The sequence below is a fragment of the Tamandua tetradactyla genome, chromosome 6 (assembly GCF_023851605.1).
Source record: "Tamandua tetradactyla isolate mTamTet1 chromosome 6, mTamTet1.pri, whole genome shotgun sequence".
NCBI lineage: Eukaryota > Metazoa > Chordata > Mammalia > Pilosa > Myrmecophagidae > Tamandua > Tamandua tetradactyla.
The window spans coordinates 151,190,515-151,209,352 of NC_135332.1; the positions used below are offsets into that span (position 1 = coordinate 151,190,515).

At 36.3% G+C, this 18,838-nt stretch overlaps 1 protein-coding gene across 3 annotated transcripts in view; it reads left to right on the forward strand.

Annotated features, from left to right (window-relative positions):
• Positions 1-18,838, forward strand: part of OXR1 (oxidation resistance 1) — a 440,301-nt gene that overhangs the window by 206,903 nt on the left and 214,560 nt on the right. The window contains exon 1 of one of the 3 annotated variants that reach the window (XM_077167471.1): positions 2,226-2,401. The exons of the other annotated variants lie outside the window; for them this stretch is intronic. Coding sequence (XP_077023586.1) covers positions 2,389-2,401 — 13 coding nt within the window. The 5' untranslated portion in view covers positions 2,226-2,388. Of the gene's footprint in view, positions 1-2,225; positions 2,402-18,838 lie in introns of those variants that run through there. 3 annotated transcript variants of the gene reach the window in all.

An 18,838-nucleotide genomic window follows, 5' to 3' on the forward strand; every position in this document is an offset into this window, starting at 1 on the left:
TGTATTCTGAGAACTAAATTCATTTTATTTAGCAAAATACTTAGCATACTAGATACATATTCATCAGTTTAGTGATATTTACATGGTGACTGCCTTGTTCTTATCAAAAAGATTGTCCTGGTCTTCCCGTTTACGCTCTACCTGTACCTGCCATCAACTGAATTCACCCACTGAGAGAGTGGCACTGTGAAGGACTGAATTATATACTCCAATTTAGACATGTTCTTGGTTTTGATCCACATCCTTATAACTGTGAACCCATTGTAAATGGTTCTTGAATGTGTTATTTTAGTTTAGGTGTGATCCAAATGAATGAGAGTGGGCTTTAATCCAGATTACCGGAGTCCTTTAAAATCAGAAAAAAATTTATAAATAGTCAGAGAAAGCTACAGGAAGGAGCTGGAAGCCTTAAGTCACTGGAGCCCAGAAGAGAAAGAAGAGGTAATCACCAGGAGTGGCAAAGGATCCACACCAGAAAATCCCAAGGGTCGCTGACAGCCAGCACCAGAATGTTTCAGACATGGGGAGAAAGATTGCCTTCCTGACCCATTGATTTTGGACTTCTCCTAGCCTCAAAATCATGAGCTCACAAATAACCATTGGTTAAGTCAACCCAGTGTATGATATTTGTGATTGCAGCTGAGTAAAACTAAGACAGGCACCTTTGGCCATACTTTCCATTTAGTTCATCTTCTCATTCTTTTTCTTGCCCAGAAAGAAAATTTATCAAACCCTCCTGAAATATCTGCCACCTCCTTTATTGCTGACTCGGACTGACCTCTCATGAGCTCCTGAACTTCTTGACTATCTCCTCTTTGCCATGACTGTTTTGATTCCAAGACCTTTGAACTGACTCTGCATTCCTGGCTTGCCCAAGTCACATTTCTGGCTTACTGCTTGGCTTTTGCTCAAATTGCCTTTTATGGCTGTAGCAGGTTATACAGTGACCACTTGACTCACGGCTTCCTTTTTGATATCCTGTAATTGCTAGTCAACACTTGAAAATCTTCACCCTTGATATGCCTCAAAACTTTTGGTTCTCACATAAGTCCTTTCATCTCTCTTGAGACCCTTAGTTAGCTCTGGCCTTCCTGATGCCCACATCAACCAGCTGCTAGCAGAATAAATGAGCAGAAAGCCTAAGCCACAGTGGGTGCATGTATGGTTATGTGTGAATATTCAGGGAAGTATGTTGTAAAGCCTCATGGCTAAGTTTGCAGTCTTGGGAAAAAGATACCCTGAAACAAACCCTGGTTCAAATGTTCACTAGTTGTGGGACCTTAGCAAGTTTCTTTACCTCTCTATACTTCTGTTTTCTTAACTGTAATATGAATAGACCCAGAGTATCTACCTCGAGATTTTTGAAAAGATTATGTTAAATAATTGCTTATAAGTGTCTAGCACATAAAATGCACTAAAATGTTAACCGTTATTATTATCCCTCAAACATGGTATTTGGTCATACTTTTAATATCCAAAGTTGAATGTTATGTCTAAATGACTGTTCTCTTGACAGAGGAATCATTACAAGTGGGTTATGGAGTATACTTAGCTTTCCTTACAAACTATTCATCCCACTATCTTTATGTTGCACCTATTTCGGTAAGTGAAAAAGCGGAAAAAAACATAATAAATTGTTTGAAATCTGATTTCAGTCAGTATTTGAAAGACCAAAAGATTTTAGGAACCTAAAAGAATAGCATTCATTGAACAGCCTGAACCAGAGTGGAAATTGTACAACAGTCTGTTCCAAAGCCATTATTCATGATTTAGGTTGAGAAACTTGTAACTGGTGACCAGCATTTTCTTCCTGTGTGTGACAGCCTGACAGCTATGACTCTTAACTGCACAGAATGATAAATAGAAAATAATTTATACAAGTATCTTTTAAAATGTTATATATATTTATTTATTTTGATAAAACAATATATTTGTTTTTTATTTCAGAAAATATAATATTACCAAAGCTATTTCTTTGTAAGAAACAATGAGGGACCAATATATTTAAATATCTCTAGCTTTTAAATGTGCAGAATTTCAGATGCTAAATATTTCCCTGAACATTCCTTAAGTAAATGAATAACTTGCCCTTTCAAACCTGAAGCACATACTTGCTTCTTCATTCTTCTGGCTACCACTGCCTTACCCGGTTCTAAAAGCCTCTTAAAATTAGTCAGGAGACAAGTGGGAACGTATAGACTTCTCACTTCAATAGACTGCTAAAGATGGGAAAGAATGGTGCTATTCAAAGACACGCTGTACTTAGAGATTTAGAATTTGGGATGGAAAATGAAGAATGTTCAAAAGAAAACTTGCCAAAGGCCGAATTTTCTGCAAAATTCAGAAAACTGAAAAAGGCTGAATTCCAAGAAAATATTTGCAATATCCATGAAGCTGAGAAGTAAGTTTCTGAAATCTTGCCTTTCTGTTTTTCTATTTCTCATTTGATTGAAATGTCAGTCATTAGTTGTGGAAAACAGAGTCCTGCTCAGTAAGCATAGAATTTAACCAAATGGTGGAATCTTATGCAAATAAGATTTGGGTATTTGTATAGTTGCCTTTCTATTGAGTAAATGTCAGAAATGGCCAAATTCTGACTTTTCTCAAAGAATGTTATATTAACTGTAATATTTTGATTCTGTAATATGATTTGTTTTTTAAAGACCTTTTTAAACCATTTATTTTGTTTCTATTAACATTATATGATATGTTTTCTCATTCCATTTTCTATTTCATTAGTTAAATTTCTAGAGGAAAATATCTTTTTCACTCGAAACATGAGAGCAGATGAATAAAAAGAAATTATAGGGGGCGCAGGGTAGTTCACTGGTGGAATTCTCGCCTGCCATGTGGGAGACCCAATTCCTGGTCCATGCACTTGCCCCCAAACAAACAAACAAACAAATTCAATAAGTGGTGCTACAATAATGGGATACTCACATGGAAAAATAATGAGTTGTGACCCCACCATACAGCATACAAAAAAAAAAAAGAAATTATAATACATTTAATGCCGTGTTATTTACTATGAAACAACTATATATATATATATATATATATATATATTTTTTTTTTTTTTTTTTTTTTTTTTTAAACATGGGCAGGCACCGGGAATCGAACCCGGGTCTTTGGGCATGGCAGGCAAGCACTCTTACCTGCTGAGCCACTGTGGCCCACCCTGAAACAACAATATTGACATTCTCAAAGAACTACCGGTATGGAAAAAAATTCAGAAGGTTTTATGTTTTCTAGCTAGTGACTCCTGAATTTTTTAATGCTATAAAATAATTTATAAAAATAATGGATATAAAGGACAGCATGAAAGGTTTTTAAAAATAGGTACATATGTAGCAAAAGCCAAACATGAGCAGCCCCCTTAGAAATAAAAATAACAAAGACCTATTAGGTAAAGCAAGATTATGGAAGTTTAGGAATAAAAGTTAATAAAAAGCTAAAAACAAGGCACATGTTCTGTGTGGTAGCTAAAAATAGCAAACCATGAAGTTTTTATTCCCTTATTTATTTTATCTTCTGGTCATCTAACTTGGTGAACAAAAACAGAAATGTTCCTGCTAGCAAGGGGTTACTATTTTTCCCTTCACAGTGGTGAGAATGTGACACTGGTAAGTATTAAATAAAAATAAACAGCCCTTTGGAACATTTTAACTTGGCTTTTTTCATTAAAGTTAAAAACCAAATTCCTTATCTTTTTATATGAGTAAAGCTTAATAATAATGAAGTTAGAGGGAGAATGTCAGTTTCCATAGTGTAGGGGTAAAAAGTAAGTGCAGTGTTGTATTTTCTGTTTCAGGAAAGTAACTCCTAAAGCTTATCACTTGACCAACAGGCTTATTTAAAGAAGGATTTATGAACTAATTTACAATATAAGGAAATTTTGGAGAAGTCTGTAGACTTGTTTACAACTGAGGTAGCCATGGAACAGAGAGGAAGTTTCTTTGAGAAAAATTGGGAAAGAAAAGACAAGAAAGCAGATCTTTGGCCTTCCTAGGGATTCTTTTAGCAGTAATTGGAGATGATAAGGAATGTTCAGCCATAGCTGTAACAGTATGTTATTTCTTTTTAATTTAGCAGAGAGTCTCTCACCAATGAAGTAACAAAGGAGCACTGTTTTCTGGCAAATACTAATTTCAGAGTCAAGATGCTATTTGACCTATTTTGACAATACTTGTTTCAGATAAATACTATTTTAGTTTCCTGACTACTAAAGTAAATACCATGTAGTGGGTTGGCTTAAACAATGTGAATTTATTGGCTCAAGGTTTTGAAGCTAGAAGAAGTCTAAAATCAAGGTGTCATCAAGGTGATGCTTTCTCCCAGAAGACTGTGGGTAGGGTTCTAGGGCTGGCTGGCAGCCATCCTTGTCATTCTGTCACATGGTAGTGCACACGGCAGCCTCTCCTGGCTTCTCTGACTTCTGTTGACTCCAGCTCCTTCCCGTGGCTTTCTCTAGCTCTGTTGGCCTTCTCCATAAATACTTCGGTAATAGGATTCAAAGCCATCCTGATTCACTTGGGCCACACCTTAACTGAAGAAACTTCATCAAAAGGTTCTGTTTACAAGAGTTCACACTCACAGGAATGGATTACATTTGAGAGTATGTTTTACTTGAGTACATATTTCCAAGCCACCACAAAAACTGAGTATACTTTTATAGAGTTCTATATAATTATGTCAGAGAACTTCTGACTACAGTTTGATTAATATGAAGAATGTCTTTCCTCTGGCTGACTCTTACCCTTCAGATATTTTCTGCTGGGGTTTCTTCACTCCCTGGGCATCCCTCTTGCCTTAGACTTCTTTTCAAACAACCCCAAGGAATTACTATCATGATATCTCATTCACAAAATAGACTGCTTTGCTCTGCCATTAGTAGAAACACAACTCAATAGCTAGACAACCTCCTCTTTCTCTGGTCTGCAGCTGAAGCAGGTGCTTTAATTAGGCCGAAGAAATTCACTCTCAGCATCTTCCATATCAACTGTTTATACCTTTTGGAGATGGGATGGGCTAATGCTGCTTAAACCAGTCACTTTGCATCACTTTTAGAATTTATAGATATTTAACACCCTTTCCACAGTGTTCAACCTTGTGGTTTGCAGCCAAAATTGAAACAAAGTTCCATTTTCAAAGCTTCTACACTTCTATGCCATAAATAACTTATGCTATTTTTATTTATTCCCATAAATTAGGCTTTTAGTTGGGGGGAAGGGTTGTCTTTTGTTCAAAATATTAGTTACTGATTTAAATTTATAACTTTTTATAAACTGAATATTGATTAACAGGCAAGTTTTCTTAAGCCTTTAAACACAATTAAAGGTGTCTAGGTATTTTTGTATAAAGTCACTTAACTCAGTTAGCTTTTAAGTTTAACAAATTAAGTTCCCCTAAAATTTACTCACATTTACAAGCCTAGTTAAATAAACACTTCAAATTACATTTAAAATGTGTATGATTTTCAACACTTTAAATGCCTTAATTGGACCAACTTAAAATATAATAAGCCAATCATGTCTAAGCACTTAAGAAACTCTTGTAAAACTAATAAATAAAATCTATAAGTGCAGTAAATTGAATTATCCTAAGTATTTCAAACACTTTAAAGTCAGGACTGGAAGCAGGACTTCTAGTTAATGATGGCAGATCATCTGCAACCACTAAGGTCTGCTCCTTTTCAAAGCTCAACTAAAATAACAGCAAAAGGATTTTTATAAAAGGACACAAAGACCCAAAAGGACAAAGAATAGAGGAGACAATAATATCAACTGACTAGAACAGGTCAGAATGAAAAAGCTGAAAGTGGGTGGTACCGGGGAATGGGATGGGGAAGGTGTTAGAGGAATTGTTTTTAATAAGAAGCCCAGGAGAGCTATTTGCTGCTTCAGTTCATGTGTAACTTTGATGAAAATTAAAACTACAATTATAACAAGACAAAACATAATCATATCATCATGTTGATTAAAAATTCACTATACCTCTGTTAATCCAACTTAAACAATATTCATTTCTTTATCATCTTTATACTTTTCTTGTATACTTTCCTGGAGTTAAAAACGTACTTGTTCAACCAAGGAGACTGTTTACCATCTCCAGTGTACCATAGCAGCTTTGGTCACAGATTTGGGTTGTGAATGGTGATTCTAGAATAGTGTTTCTTGGTGCTATTTATAGGAAAATTCTATCCAAACTACAGGTCAACTACTCAAGTTCTTTCTTTCCATGAGACTTTTCAAGCCTACACCTTTTCTTACAACCCGGTGCATCACTTGTGCCCGTATGTATTTTGTACTCTATCATCAGTAGATCTATTCTCCACATTCCAGCTGGAAAGAATCTTTCAAAATGTTAGTCAGAGCTTATCATTTCTTGCTAGCAAAGTGGAGGTCATTGTGAATTTAAAAAGAATAATTTCAGTGGAGGGATGAGCTTGAAAGTCCAGTTGAGTGGGTCTCAGAGATAGCATAGGAAAAGAGAAATCAGAAATAAACATAGAAAATTTCAAGAAGTTTTAATGCAAAGAGGAGCTGATGAGAGCGATATTTCTCTGTGGAGTAAGTTGGGTCAAGGGAATGATTTTTTAAGATGGGAGAAATAACACATATTTCTATGTGGATGAAAGTAACCCAGTAAGGAGGAAAATATTTGATGATGAAGAAGAGAATGGAGAGTTTCAGAAGGAATGTCTTTGAATAGATAAGAGAGGATGGGGACAGATAGCTCAAAAATGAAGGCAGGACTATTTCCTCTATAGGACCAGCTGAGATGGTCAAGTCTGTGGATGCAGATGCCAGCAGATGAATTGATGGTACTGAAGTCTGTGGAAGTTCTTTGAATGCTTCATTTTTATCAGTCAGGAAGCAAAGTCATCAGTGGAGAATAATGATGGAGCAAGAATTGTTGGGGTCTCCAGGAGAGAGGGAACTGTGCAACATTGTCTTCTAAGAGAGTGGGAGAACAAATGAACCAAGAAAATATATTACTAATGCCAGGCACTAAAGAGGTCCACTTGAAGTTCAGGCATAAATATCTCTGGATAGCTTGCTTATCATAACTATATAGTTATGTTTTAAAATACAAAATGACTTAATAGGCTCAATACTAAATGTTCTCAAACTCATTTGTTTAATTTCCTTTAGCAGTTTGAATAGGTCAATTTGCAATCATCAGTGGGTTTTGGTTTGATATGTATGCTCATGTGTGCCCAGTGCTATGCCTAGATAAACTATACAACCTGGCTTTTCTTCCATTCCTTCTCCTGAAATCTCTCCATATTCACATTTCACATGTTTTCCCATTTTGCTTGACATGAGTTCAGATAGAAATGTTAATATTTTAACTGAAGAATATTAATATTTTGGGGCTAGGGAGAAGGGAAAAAAGGGTGCTGGAATGTTGTATCCTAAATAAAAGCCATGAGGGGTAGCAAGGGTAGTTCAGTGGTAGAATTATTGCTTGCCATGTGGGAGACCCGGGTTTGATTCCTGGCCCATGTACTTCCCAAAACCAAACAAGCAAGCAAACAAAGAAAGAAAAAACGAACAAACAAAAATTCAACAAATGGTGCTACAATACATGGAAAAAAAAAAAAAGAAATGTGACTTTTATACAGCATACCAAAAAAACCCTTCCTAAATAAAACGCATGATTTATTTACAGAAGTTCATAATCTGTGTCTGGAGAGCTCCCAGGCTATCTTCAGTTTTTTTGGGTAGAACTGCCAGACAGATAATGGTTTAACCGAATACCAAACCACTTACTTTAATGATCTAATTTTTCAAACAAGAAATGTTCATTGCTTCTTGGTTTTCATTTATTTGCAAAAAAATTGAAATAACTCCTCATTTGCTTTTAAACCAAGCAAATTCTTATAGCAAGGTGTGATGGTTAAAAGCATGGATCTAGACTAGCTCTAGACTACCTGGCTTCAAGTTCAGGGCTTTTATTTCTCAGCTGTGAGCCTTAGGCAGCTTATTTAATCTCTCAATATTTGATGTTTTAATATCCAATTCCTACAGTTGTTCTGAAAATTAAGCAGTGTTATTATAAATAAGTTACCTTTTACTACTTATTCCCGACATTCTCAAGGTCACACGCTAATAATCAGAGGAACTGGGAAAATTGCTACCACCACCACTCTCCTTAAATCTGATTTTGTGGAGCCCAGTAACATGACCAGCTGCTTCCCATTTGGAAATAAAACAAGAAGGCAAGGATGAGTTTTCTTTGATCCTTGAATTGAAAACTCCATTTTTACAGAAAGAAAGACAGTTTGGATATCGTTTCTCTGAAGATATTAATTCCTTCTTTATCTCACACAATGTAATGGCTTGATGGTATATTTAAATCCAAGGTTATTCAAGTAATGGGAACTGAGAAGACACTTTTGAGCTGCAGATGCATTTTCAACACACTGCTACCCCCTGCTGGTTGACTATTTTGCTTCTTCGCTTGCATCCTTATTAAATAAACAGGATTCTGTAATACAAATTATAGTATCATATTGAAGAGGAAACTGGGTTATGAAAGTGATCAAATTGACACAGGTGGTGGCAGATTTAGCATTAAGACTGCCAAAAAAATAACTTCTTCCTGCTTTGCCATATTACCTTTTTCCTACTATGGACCTGGAATTGTCAGAGGCACTGAAAATGGAGCAGTGACAACCAAGGTTTCTGCACTGATGGGAGTTGAATTCTTGTATGGGGAAATCTCCAAAAAAGACAATAATTTCAGATGATGACAACTAACATTTATGAGCACTGCTGTTCTAGGCCCTGTTCAAGGCACTTTCCATGATTTTTTTTCATCTGACCCTCACAGCATCCCTCTAGTAGATATTTCACTTCAGAGATGAAGATACTGAGGCAGAAGCAGGATGATCATATGCTTTGGAGCCAAGATTTGAAACAAGACCAACTAACTCTAGAAGTGATTAGAGAAGGCTTCCCTGAGATGATACTAAAATGAGGCCAAAATGATGATAAGGAGCCACACTTTCAAGATCTAGGGGAAATCATGCCAGGCAGAAGAAATAGCAAACCCAGAGGCCCAAAGGTGGAAATTAGTTTGGAATATCAGAATACCAGGAAAAAAGGCCCACGTGGCTGTTTAATGGAGCAAGCAGGGAGAGAATCAGAAGCCACATCATGGTGAGGATCTTAGATTCTACTCTGAATTACAAGAGGAAGCCATTGGAAGATGTTAATCAGAGAAGTGACATTATTTGATTCATGATATAAGGAGCTCACTCCAGGTGTTGAAGGTGCAATAGATTATAGGAGGGCAAGAGTTAGCAAAGGGCAACTAGTTAGAAGGATGATAACTTATGTCTCACTCGTGCCTCATCTTGTCAAGGCCTAATGTTCCTAGTTCCTGTAGCCATTCCTCTCTCCAGAGCCTCCGACTGTTTACCTTTTGTCCTCTCACAAGGTGACTCTCAGTACTGGGCACTGACTCTAAATATCATCTGACAATGGAACAATAACACCCTTTAATCCCATGTTGTGCCATCAAATGCCACCTGAGATTGCCTTTCCTTTTCTACCTAATGTGATCCATTTGGCTGTGGGATTGAGTTTACAGCAAACTAAATTGCCATGTGTTTAGTTTAACCCTAAAAAGTCTAGAATCCTATGCCATGTAGTTAGCAACAGATTATTTTAAATCCCTCTTTTTAGACAAATATCAAGATCAACTCTGACATTTCTAAATATAAAGTCCTGTTTTATTTCTAAACATTCTTCCCAACAATAAAAAAGTTAAATTTTAGCTTTAAATATCTTCGATTTCCTCTTTTTGTTGTTGAAAATTTTCCTCCTAGCCCCAACTTTGAGGAAATTCTTCTAAATCTCCTTAACTTTACTGGGGATAGCACTTTGTATGAAAAAAAAATCCTTTTCTTTCATAAATGTAGATCTATTGTGGAATGATAAAGACTCAACTTTATTTCTATGAGTTATAGACATCAGTGAAGGCAAGGGTAATCAGAACCAAATTTTCCATAATTTCAGTGAAAATGTGTATTATGTGTTATCATTAAGTATGTATGTTAGCTAGTAACAGAGATGCAGTTACAATATTGAGACAAATTTAAGGCTTTATTCTCTTCATCTGTAATGTCCAGAGGTAGAGAGCCTGGGATCTATAGAGACATCAGGATGTCTTGCCATCCTTAGCACATGTCTCATACTTTCAACATGGCTGCTAACACTCCAGTCATCACACTTCCCAAGTATCGTCACCCGAACATACCTCCATCCATCAAGCACGACTGTCCCTGGAAACCCACACCTTTTTCACACTTCTCTGCAGCACTCTTTTCAGCTGAGCATCTGTATTATTTTCCTAGGGCTGCTAGGAAAAACTAAGAGGAAGCCGGATAGGGATAAGGCATGGAAATTGGACACCTAGAACACTGGTAAAAATGGACCAATTCTCATTGCTTCTAAGAGTCAAAACTGACCTAAGAAGCCCAAACAGCAGAGTGAGCACAAATGACCCAGAACTGGTCTATCATCCACTAAAAGGTACTAATCTTTACACAAGCCCCTATGCCAGAAGGAAGGCGTTACACAGAAGGGAAAGGTTGCCAGGGGGAGATGCTGGAACTGGAACGTGCCTGCCTGGTCTAAAGCAAAAAGCTCCTGAGTTCCAGCAAGCTCTTGCCCTGCAGAAAAGCCTGCCCGCAGCTGCCAGATTTTTTCAATAGAAGGTGTAATTCTTAGATTTTTACTAACTCTTTTTATGGAAGAGACGGCAATTAATTCACTTAAAGAAATCTGTATGGAGCCAGATGTGGCCTGGGAACTATCCATTTGCAATCCTTGTTTGAAATTACAAATAGACTCCTGTTCCCTGGACTCTGAAAAGGGAGCATGCACAAAACTAGCTTTTTAGCTTTACTAACAACCAGTGTCATCATTACATTCTCTCTTCCTATCGAAGCATGATTTCTATGTAAGAATGACAAAATTCTACCTGTTGGGAAAAAAATTAGCAAGAAAGACAGCATTTGTCTTGTTTTTATGGTGACTTTTACCAGCATGCAATAGTGGTGAAAATGGCCTTTTCCACCATCTGGGCTTGTAAATGAACCCAGAGGTATAACAGGATCCAAGTGCATCCAATAAAGGTGGCCAACAAAACTCCTAAAGCAGTATTCAAATCCTCAATAATCTGCTGAAAGTAGAATACAGTATACACGTGAGTATTTTCGGAACTCTGTTAGACACCCAGGTCAGAGGTGACTAGTTATTAGGAACCCTTCTAAAAGAGAGTTTTGATTAAGGCTTTAGAATTTTGAAAATCTATTTCAAATATTTCTTCTTCCAAATTTTATATATCCTTAAAGCAAAAGGGAGAAGACGAACTTAATACGAACAATTTTGCATAATGAAATTCTTAAAAATTATCTACCTTTCATACTTCATTTTTGTCCAGTGAGGGAAGGGGATAATGCTTTATTTTCTATAATGCTTTGTTGTTTACAAAATTCTTGCACTTATTTGATGCTTGTTATAATTTAGAAATAGGTGGAATTATTTCTGGGTTTTTAGGTGAAAAAATTAAGCTCAGAGGTTTGGTGAAATTATCCTCCTTCAGTGGTTCTTTGATGGCCTCGGGTTAAGATCCAAGCCACTGATCTTGACTTACCAGGCCCTTCTGCTTACCTTTCCACATTGCATCTTGCCACTTTCTCCTTCACTGCAGCCATAGCAAGCTATTGTTTTTTCCCCATTTGCTGAGCTCTCTCTTGCCTCTAGAACTTTGCACCTCCTCTGCCCAGCCTCTACTGATTCTTCTGGTCTCTGCTTGGACATCACTTCCTTTGATGATCTGTCCCTAATTCCACCAACACTGAAGTTGATGCCCCCTGTGTGTGTTTCCCCAGCACCCTGTGCTTATCCCTGTCATTATCATAATACTAACTGCTCCTTCTGTAATGGGTTGTTTCCTGGTCTGTAAGCTCCTTGAGAGCAGAGACTGTCTTATCCATCAGTGAACCAAGAGCTTAGCACGGTTTATTACCCATATGAGTCTTTCAACCTATGAATAAACAAGCAACTTGATTAATCAGTTGTTCAGACTACATAGTAAGTTGCAATACTAGAACACCTATGCAAAATCATCTACGTCCTGGTCCATCCTACTATTCATAGCTGGATTCTGGTCCATTATAATTTGTCTGAATACTTCACTTTTAGAGCCCTACATGAGGATCCCTACCCCTCATCCAAACCTTTTTAAACTTGCTTTGGGGAGAACTGCAGCCAGGGTACAGTGAAATCCATGATAGGATTAGTTTATCCTTCCCCTGCCTCTTTTTAAATTTTGTCTTGACTTTCCAAGCTGATAGCTTAGTCATTTTATATATTTCTCCCTCTGCAAGCTTGATGCCTTATGAGATATCTCATTCTGGCTCACTGCTTCTGCTAATTTGGGTTTCCTACTGCTGTGTCCTTCCTGTTCTTGTCATAGCCCTATAACTACAGATGAGAAGGTAACTCTCTCCTCTGTTTCTGTGGGCCTCTCTAGAACTCTTCCAGTATTGAAAATTATTTAGTAGTGTCTGGGAATTTTTCCAGTTCTGCTGCTCCTGTCCTCCCATCACTCTGTGGGAACAAATCCTGTGTGCTCACTGGAGTTTGATTCCTACCTTCAGAATTACTTGCTGTTCTGCCTCCTCTTTGCAAACCAATTTCATGTCAGTGGAAAATGTTCATAGTGGCTTGGTCTTCCAGACAGCTGAGACTTTCTTGATCAGAGCAATTAGCATTAAATATCTCTACTCTAAGGAAGATATTAAAGCTTACTGACTGCACTTTCAGTAATCTTTAATATCTTCGTTAGAGTAGAGATATTTCAGTTTTTGCTGGCCATATATACATTTGGCTTCAGATGTGCCAGCATCACCCTGTTATTTTCATTTTCACTCACACTGGCAGTAGAATTTTGAGAACAGCATATCCTTCATCACCTCTTCCAGGTGTAGTAATATTGACAGATTGCTAGCTCCAGTGGGGAGAAAATGCACTAGAGAATTTTTAATTAAAAATTTGTTAATACAGAAGATTTTCTTGGGGCCATATTTAAATCAGGGTCTCTTCATGTAGACAGAGCCCTTTGGCTCACATTGACTTTTTTGGTTTTTATAATCCCTAAGACCTGTTTTACAGGTGATTTATTAGAGGTTTAAGGAAGGCAAGTAGTGACCTTGGGACAGAATCACAGAGACGTGGCAGAACCAGGGCATCATCCTAGGTGTTCCTTCCATTGTATTACATCATCTCTTAGTAGCTCTTGTTTAAATACAATCTGTGTTCTTACAGAACTTGCCCTCTATTTAGTACCAGGGACTTTTTTGCATGGCACCAGAGCTATCCAAGAGAGAGAGTTACTTCATCCGTTAATCATGCTTGATCTTTTGCTTCATGAGTTCTTAAAAAGTGATTAACATTCTTATTTTGGCACAAATAATTTAAATCATCTTATATAGACTTGGGAAAACTCTCAACTCAAAACGTGCAAGTAATTTTGCTTACTTGAATTTTCAGATCAATAAATGCAATTCAAATAATTATAAAGGAAAGGGACAATTTCCAACTCCATTATGAGCTGGATGACATAAATCAATGAACCTCAGTTTCCTTGTTTGTTAAGGTAGTACTATATTATAGTTATCAAGATTAATTAAGATATGGTACAGAGACTACCAAACACAACAGAAGCACTCATACTAGTATGTGTTAGTATGGTCATTATTTTTTTGGAAATCCTTTTGAAATATTACTTTCTCCAGTCTTTGCTGTCATTGCTTATTACTTAAGTATATTCCAAATATTTGGGGGCCATTATTAAGAATATATCTCAATATTCATACAATTATGTAAATATACCATTATTTGTGATTCCATAATAGGTAATTATGTAAAATCATTAATCTGTTATCCTTGGCTGTTGGAATTTTGTTTACATGGCTAAAATCAACTTGGGTTTTTTTTTGTGACTTGTTTTATTCCACTAATAGAATTATTTAAAAAGGAGAAAACCTACTGTTACTGGAGTTTAGAGTAATTATTGTTTTAAGATAGTTACTAAGGAGGCAGTGCAATTCTGGATCAGAGAAAGAGGGGATTATTAATCTTTTCTTGTATTCTTTTATACTGCTTAAATTGTTAAAATAAATATACTGCTTTTGTAATTGAGATATTTCTTTGGAGAAGCAGAGAGACACAGAGATGCAGATATCCAGATCAAAGACTTCCGGCTCCCATGTATCCTTTGTTATTGACAGTTGAGTAAAAGCTCTGTGCCTCAGTTTTTTCTATGTAGAATTTTTTTTTTTTTTTATTTTTTTTTATTTTAAGGGAGGAAGGGAAGGAAAGACAGAGAAGGAAGGAAGGATGGAAGGAAGAAAGGGAAACATCTTTAAACATTTTCTTATTTTTTATTATATTTTGTTTGTTTGTTTGTTTTTTTTTACATGGGCTGGGGCCGGGAATCGAACCGGGGTCCTCCGGCATGGCAGGCAAGCACTCTTGCCCGCTGAGCCACCGCGGCCCGCCCTCTACGTAGAATTTTAACTACAGGAATACAGTTACGGAAAGAGTTAATAGCAATAGTTTTTTAAACAAAACAACAACTGCAAATGCCAACAATGTAAATACCCAACATAATTATAAATGATAAGATTTGGACCAAAAAATAAAGTTTACCATAAATGGCATGTTAATGATTCACAGACATATATGCTGTGTGTCTGATCCTTACAGTATATACTTTATAAACTCCCAATGTTAGACAATCTCTAAAAATAATCAGCTATTTAAGCTAGTCCACTACTCTGTAAGTTCATGTTATAAAGAGTTCACAAAGGAATTCTTATTAATATGTAAAATCACATCCTTAATAACTCAAATGTATCCCCTGAAATAGTAAAAAAAATAAAAATTGTTCAGTAATATCAGAGGTTATACTTAAATTTTGACTTACATTTGATATTTTGTATTAGGTGAATCAAAGTTTACTAAATTCAAAGGACAGCTGTTTTTAAGCTAATATTGTATAGCTGTATAGTAATTCAAACCTAATGCCATGTATTTGGAAAGCATTAAAAGAGCTATGAAAATAAAATGTAGGAGCATAACTATTACTAATTTTGAAGCACTTAATATTAATATTTACATAATGCAGATAGAATACATTCAGGATGAAGTTTAAGTACAAATTTTATCCTTGAACACAACCTTTTGAAAAGTTTAGATTCTCCCCACAACTAACTTCAGAAAATTAACAGAGGTGTCAGATGTTTAAAATAAATTTAACTTCTTAAATTGTGCATGACTGTGTGATGACTCTATCACTGCCTGCCAAATCAACGATGGATCAGTTAAATATTATGGATCACTAATGGCTAAAGGATAGGGATTATATTAGATGAAGTTTAAAATATGACCTGAAGTTTCCTCATCCTCCAAAATAACAAGTATTTTCAGCTATTCCTCAAGACTGTGCTTGCAACATCTGTTCTTGAACTTAACGTACCTGCTCCTTACTCTGTTCAGAAAGGCACAGGAGTGAAAGGGAAGTTGTCTGCTTAGGCACAGACAGGTGAGAAGGTGGCTTCTCTACTGCAGGGAGCCATGGGAGGGAGGTAACTATGCAGGCTCTGAAGAATCAGACCCTGGAGTGGTTTATACTGAGGTTTGCCACATGACACCATGATGTGGGAAAACTGAAGGAGTATTGGAGGCATCTTCATGATGACTCTTTCACCCCACACTCTAGATTTTAGGGTATTGAGAGACGTCCTTAACTCTAATACTTAACTATAACAATTTGAAAAGAGAGCAGTTTATTTCCACCATTAGAAGGTGATCAAGGGTACTGTGGACTTACTTAAATTGAAAGTAGAAAGCAAAAGCAACAATACAACAATAATTGTTGTTTCATTACTAACTCACCAAAATGAAAACTGATACTCTTCTAAGGGTATTGGTGTGAAGGATTCCCATAGCAAGTTCTTCTTGATAGGTCAGATACGGTAAATTAAAGGCAGCTGTTTTCACTATCTCACATTCAACCTCTTAAAATAGCTAGAACAGCCTTGGAATAGCCTGTGAAAAGAAAACTTCAATGATCACTGTGAGTACTTGCTTCAAAAACCAAAATGCAGGTGATGATATCTTTTTTTGCTCAATCAAATAAAATTGGCCAGTATCACAGATATTTAAAATATTGAAACCTGTTATTCAGTATACTAAATAATTGTTGCTCTGAAAGAAATATGAATCTGGATTCAGTACCACTTAAATGTATTTTTATAAAGATTATAGACAAGGTGTGCTTCAAGTACAACTAAAAACATAAACTACTTTAATAATACCTTAAATATCCAATTAATGAGCCAAATAGTATTTTTTTTCTTTTTCCCAAATTAGAAAAGGTAGTGGTTATTTCTGTGATAACAAGAAGCTAAGCTATTTAGTCTATCACTATTTATTGGTCCAGGTTTTATTTATTAAGGATTTATTAATTTGAAAGCTTTGTGGTAAAATTTATTGTATTCTAAAAAGAAACAGTTTTTTTCCCTCATGTCTTAAATATTTTTTTCCCCTTGTTATGATGATTGTTCATTGTTTGGAAGAAAATAATGAGCAAATGAGAAAGAAGGGAACTGGGAGACAAGTTCAATGGCTTCACATAGTGAAACCTAATTTCCTTTAAGGAGGCTAGCTGAAAGGCAGATTAGAGGTGTCTTTAATCATGCATGATGAACACTTTTCTTTCTTCCTATTGCTTTTAATTGCTGAGGAGAAATTGTCAGTATTTCTTTATTCAGATACTGATTCAGCATCTCAAATAGTTAAAAGTGGTGTCAGGACACAAAGTCACTAACCACAGTCATTTATAAGTGTTGCACTGATAAAATCAAATGTAATTATAATTCATTGGTTTGAAACCAAAAAGAACATTGAGCCAGAATTCAATATTTGCACAATTAAAGAATGTCTTTCCTTGTATACCTCTTTCTCATATCTGAACTCGGTTATATTTATTCTTCAAGCAGGTACAAAGAGTTTCTTTTCACTTTCTATTGCTCTATATATGTATTGGATTGTTTTCAAGTTTCTTCTTGGGAAAGGTTAAGTCAATATTTTGATAATAGATAAAATCTTCAAAGTGAGTCATGAGCTTCGGTAATCAGAGTTAAATTTCATAGGGTAAAATGTCAAAGATGAAGGGTAGAAAAAAGATTTGCAAGTCATACAGAGATGATTATTCTTAGTGTAAAGTTCATAGCCCTCCATGCCAACAACTCTCCTAACATAGTATTAACTTATTCCCATTTTCTGATATTGGAAGAGACTTTAGAGAGGAACCAACTCAGATGCCTGCAGGGGATAGGCATCTAATATAAGATGACTGAATGAGAGCATATACCCTAGCTAATGATATTCAGATCAATTTAAAAATAAACATTGTATCTTCAAAAGAACTCATCTACCGGCCAAATTTGACCTATGGGTCCCCAAACTGATGCCCTTGCAAATGAGTCCGACCCAAACAGTTTCTTCCAACCTCTCATCCAAGGTTCAAATCCTGTCTCCAACATTCCTGCCAAGTGGCCATTCAACCTCTGTTTGAACATTTCCACTAATTGGGAATTTGTCAACTTTTAATGCCATCAGGTCCTTTGTAAATCACATTGGTGGTGGTAGAGGTAGTAGTCTCTGTGGGGCTTTATTATAATAATTATAAAACTTTAACAGTAGATTGCTCTGGTCAGCAAGTATCTTCTAGGCCTTTCTTTGTTTTGTGACTCTTTGAATGTGTCATTATTGAGGGTTTTAAGTTGTTGCCTCAAGGATGAGGCAGTTAGTTCCTGAACTGCAAATAGAGTCCTCATTTTTTTACTGTATTATTCTAAGTTTATTAAGTGACTGATGTTATATAGGCTAATCTTCTCAAAAAGGCCCATTTGTGTTTGTTTATCCTATCACAGATTTACAGAGGAATTAGTTTGTGATAGGCATATGCTAAATAAGAAGGACTCTGTTTCCTTTGTGCTCACATTCTACTCAGGGAAACAGATAATAAATTTAAAACCTAGAGCAAGATAATTGAAAGTTCTCGTAAGTGCTCTGAAGGAAACAGAAGCTGGAGAGGCAGGCAGGAGCCAGATCATGCAGGGACATGTAGGCCAGTAGTTTAGAGTTTTCCGAGAACATAGTGAGAAACTGTCGAAGAATTTTAAACAAAAGAATGATATGATCTTAGAGAAATATTTGTAGAGGGAGAATGCTAACATACAAACAGTGTAGAAAATTCAGATAACACAAAAAATACTAAAAAGAAAATAAATTACACAAGATACCACCACCCAAAGACAAGTATGGTGTGACATGGGGGTTGGTACGCCAAATTCTAACGTGGCTCCCAAGATTCCCACACCCTGATATACAGGCCCTGTGTAATACTTTCCCTTGAGCATGGGCAGGAATATGAATATGGTGATGTGATGGGATATCACTAGGTTCTGTTATATGGCAAAGGTGAAGATTTTGAGGATGTAATTAAGGCCTTTAATCAGATGACTTTGAGTTAATCAAAGGGAGATTATCCTGGAGGGACTCATTAAAAGAAGATCTAGAGGTCAGAAAACAGCAGATATGACCTCCTTTTGACTTGAAGAAGCAAATTGTCATGTGGAGATGCCACGTGGCAGGGAACAGAGGGTGGCCTCTAGTCGCTGAGGGCCTCAGTACTGTAACCAGCCTAGTAGTTTGGAAAAGGCTCAGATGAGATTGCTTAGCCCTGG